Below are 4443 nucleotides of genomic sequence, written 5' to 3' on the forward strand. Positions count from 1 at the left end.
TCTGACTTCTCCAGAAAGAGCAGATGGTTTGAAGTCAGGCAGAATAGGTGGATTCAACTGCCACTTACAGTGACCTGGCGCAAGTTACTTAGCCTGGCTGTGCCTCAGTTCCCACATCTGTAAAATGGGATCAGAGGTTCTTGTGAGGACTGTCTAGGACTGCCTAGGATAAAGTCTGGAAGGCACCTACAGAAGATATTCGTGAATATGACTGTGGGAAGCTGTGTGTGGGAGCAAGGAAGGCTTCAAGGGGGAGGTGACATTTGAGCTGGGTCTTCATGGATGGAGTCTGCTTTCTAGGCAGAGGGCACCATAGCTGTGCAGGGCGGTATGAGACAGCACCGTGTGTTTGGAGAAGGATAAGTAGTTTAAACTCGCTGGCACGTAGATTCCAGGGGAGTAGGAGGAACTGTGGCAAAGAGGAGGGTGGGACCCAGATTCCAGGGAGTGGGCAGTCGTTCTTCAGGGCTGTCCGGTGCTCCTCCCCCTGAAGCTCTGGCTGCCCCTTTCTGGGCCTAACCCCTGCTCCAGTGTGGGTGTCACCAAAGCCCTGGGGCTCTGCAGGTCCCCCCAGGCCCTCTGCTGGGCATGCCCTCACCTCCTTCCTGCCAATCAGCCCACTCCTGCCTGTTCCCAGCCGCCCTCAGCCACTGGAGCTGAGAGGGAGTGCTCCTCCTCCTGACGCAGGCACTGCCCTCCATCTCCAGGACCTGGACGCTCAGGGCACTGCTGACTCCGACACTGGTCCCATGTCCACAGAGTCCACGTCCCTTGTCAACCAGGGGGCCTACTTTTGGTTCAGAAAGTATGGTCTTTGGTGTACAGCACCCGGAGATGACTGTCACCTGGCACAGGCCACGCCATGAATGCCTGTGACCTCAGCCAGTCGTAGGTAGTTGTCTCTTTGGCTCCTGCTCCCAGAGGATGGGCCCAGGCAAGTCTAGTTAATGAAGAAATATCTCCACCCTTTATCCGTGAGCTGCTTAAAGACAGGGCCTGGCATGCAGCAGGTGCTCAGTCATATTAAGATGCTGAGTATGTGCCTCTCAGACATGCCCAGAATTGACCAGTTTATGCACTTTCACCTGACGATTCACTCGGATAACCAGTAAAGCGAGATCACTATTGTTTAATGTTCATGAAGCAGACACTGAGGCCAGAGACGAAAGTGACAGCAAAATAATGAGAGCTGGGGGCTCCACCCCAAGCCCCCTTCCTCTGACTATAATGGAGTCATCGTCATGATGCTGACTGTAGCTATTTCTTGAGCACCTACTCTGTGCCAGCTACTTTACAAGCACAACCTCTTCTAATCCCCGGATGATGAAATGGGGAGCTCCAAACCCCCAACTTTCTCCTGGGATTTGTTGGGGGGAACTGACCACAGCCCCTCTGTCCAGACCTGGGGAGCAATGGCTGGGCCAGGCCTGAGGACACAGCACACAGGCTGGTGGCCACCTCCCACCTATGCAATCAGCTCTCTCCCTGGGGCGCTGGGCAACGCCCTGCACGACACTCTCTCCTCTGGGAGGTCCCTCACTAGGTAGGTGGCCCCACCAGGGAGGGAGGAGCCAGCCTCCATTCCATCCCTACCCCCAAACCTCTGCCTTCCTGCTCCCCTCCTCCAGGAAGCCTTCCCCAGGAGCCCCTTCCGGAGAGCAGGAGGGGACCTTGGAGACCACCCTCCCCCGTCCCTCTCTCCCTTTCACAGATGGGGAAACCACAGCCCAGGCAGGAGGAGGCCTCCTGGCTCCCAGCCCAGGGCGTAGGCCCCACTCTGCTGCTGAGACCACACTCAACACAAACATGCTGGCCATGCCTTCCCACTGAGGGCAGCTGTCACTCAGGGCCTCGGGCTTTAAAACAGGAGACCTGGGCCCCTGCTGGCCCCTTGAGTGGCCACAGCTGCACCCAGTGTGGGCAGAGGTGACCCCCTCAGGCCGGGAGAGGCAGGGGCTGTCTGTGATCCTGCCGTCTCTGTGCAGGCTCTATTCCAGGTGCCTCCCAAATATCAGCTCTTAGCTATGACATCAGCCAGACGAGAATGTCCCCATTTAACAGACGAGGAAGCCAAGGACCTCAGAACCATTATATCCCCATTTTACAGAGGGAAACAAGTCCAGGGACGCTAAGGACGGACGGAGGTGAGAGAGCATGGGGGAGCTGGGATTTGGACCGGACCCCCTGACTGAGTACCAACTTCATCTCCACCCTGTACTGCTCCTCAAGTTAAACGCCTGTGCTCCACCCTGCACCCCCTGAGGCCTGGACTCCACATTTCCTCTCTGAAGCCAAGAGCTTTGATGGAAAAGGCTCTAAGGCAGTGGTTCTCAACCTTGGCTGCACATTAGAATCACCTGGGAATCTTTTTAAAATCCTGATTTCTGGGCCTCATCCTCCGGAAATTCTGTTTCTTTGTTACTAATGTTGTGGCCCCACCCCATAACAAAGAAACAGAATTTCTGGAGGATGAGGCCCAGAAATCAGGATTTTAAAAAGATTCCCAGGTGATTCTAATGTGCAGCCAAGGTTGAGAACCACTGCTCTAAGGGGATGTACAGAGGCTTTGTGAGTGGAGCCCTGTGTGAGGAGTGTTGTTATTTAAATATCACAAATCTAAACCATAATAAAATGTCATTGTTATCAGTTCAACTCTGCCTGTGCTGTGCCTTCATAGAAAAATCACCATACCTCTCTGAACGGAGGTCCTCTCCTCTGTAGGAAGGAGGACAAGGCCTCTACTCGCTGGTCATCCAAAGCAGGCTGCCTCTGAGATGGCGCCCAGGGATCCCTACCTCCTGATATTCGTGCCCCGTGGAATTCCCTCCTTTCTGTGTGGACTAGACCTACCGACTCGCTTCTGCTGAGCAGAATGTAGTAAAAATGATGGCTGTCCACATGGCAAGGATTTGAGGGAGGCCTCTGGCTGCAGCCGGTGAGGAACTGAATCCTGTCAACAGCCATCGGAACGAGCTTGGAAGGAGAGCGAGCAAACCTTCAGATGAGACCACAGCCCAGGTGCACCCAGCTAAGCCACCAAACCCTGCGATAATACATGCTTCTTGCGTTAAGATGCTAAGTTTTGGAGGGTACTAGTATTTGTTATGCAGCAATAGGTAACTAGTATACCTAGTATTTGTCTATTTAGTGCCAGGCCTTATGCTGCACCTACATTCATTCAAGATACATTTAGTGAGTCTACTGTGTACCAGGCATGGGGTGTACCAGGCATGGGGTGTACGTACAGTGGTAAGCCAGGCAAATGTCCTCACTCTCAAAGACCTCAAGGTTGAGCTGGAGAGACTGACTTGTAAATGGACGACGTGAGCAGTGCTATGGGAGCCCAGGGAGGCACCGACCCAGCCTGGAGGAGTGAGTGGAGGGATGTCTGAGACTGTGGAGAACCTTCCAGGCAAAGGTGAGCAGAAAGGCACTTCAGAAAGTGGCTGAGAGAGTGACAACGTGGGTGCAAGGAGAGGAGAACCTTCCAGGCAAAGGTGAGCAGAAGGCACCTCGGGAAGAGGCTGAGAGAGTGACAACATGGGTGCAAGGAGACCTGGCTCAGGGGGGCCAGGGGAAGCAGACCACAGGAACAGCCTGGCTGGGAGGGGCCGTGGCAAAGGGGGCTGTGATCACGCAGGGCCTCCCATGCCCACTGCAAAGCCTGGGACTTGTCTGCCAGGCAGTGGGAGTCACTGCCTCCAGGTGATTGTAAGCAGCTGAGGAGCAGGGGTAGCAAGATTGAGAACATGAACTGGCTGCAGGTGGAGGACGAGGCAGAAGGTCAAACCAGAGGGCAGGAACCCAGACAGGATGATGGACCGGTTCAGGCAGGGACTGATGGAGGCTGGGCTGGCGGAGGGAGGCTGGAGAGGAGCGGACAGACCTCAGAGATACGAGGAGGCAGAATGGACAGGATTTGAGGTCTGAATGGGTGGGGATGGGGGTGAAGGGGAGAGAGGAGGTAAGAATGCTGCCCAGGTGTCTGGCGCGGTGTCCCCGGGGTGCCTTTTCCGTGGGTGGGTGTGCACAGGCAGGTGGACAGTTACTTGCTGGGAGGGGCAGGATGAGAGGGATGAGTTAGTCAAGTGGAGTTTGTGGTGCTGCCAGAATAAAAATCTACGGCAGCTGCCCCACTAGGAAGAGGGCCCGCCCCTGGCCCAGCGGAGAAAAGTTACAGAGCTGGTCTGGGCCCCACGGGCGAGGCTGAGAGGAGAGGGACATTGGAAAGGTTCTCTGGAAGCCCAGGGGCCAGGGTTTGCGTTGTCTATGGGGGGTTGCGGGAACAGCCTTGCAGACTTTGGGGACCACAACCTCAGCCCCCCCCCCATCCCGGGGAGGAGTCACCCACCTGCTGCCCGTAGCTCAGCGCCTTGTCGTAGAGCGTGATGCCCGCCGCCAGCACCCGCGCGCGCTCCTCTGGGCTGGCGCAGCCCACGTCGA

The 4443-nt window shown here is 55.9% G+C and overlaps 1 protein-coding gene across 1 annotated transcript in view; it reads right to left on the reverse strand.

Annotated features, from left to right (window-relative positions):
- TTC22 (tetratricopeptide repeat domain 22) overlaps nucleotides 1–4441 on the reverse strand; it is a gene marked incomplete at its 5' end in the record, with an annotated part of 20114 nt that extends 15673 nt beyond the window's left edge. Inside the window, one exon of the mRNA XM_014549753.1 lies at nucleotides 4352–4441. Coding sequence (XP_014405239.1) covers nucleotides 4352–4441 — 90 coding nt within the window. The remainder of the gene's footprint in view (nucleotides 1–4351) is intronic.
- Nucleotides 4442–4443: the final 2 nt, after the last annotated feature.

The sequence above is a fragment of the Myotis brandtii genome, unplaced genomic scaffold (genome assembly GCF_000412655.1).
Source record: "Myotis brandtii unplaced genomic scaffold, ASM41265v1 scaffold57, whole genome shotgun sequence".
Lineage (NCBI taxonomy): Eukaryota > Metazoa > Chordata > Mammalia > Chiroptera > Vespertilionidae > Myotis > Myotis brandtii.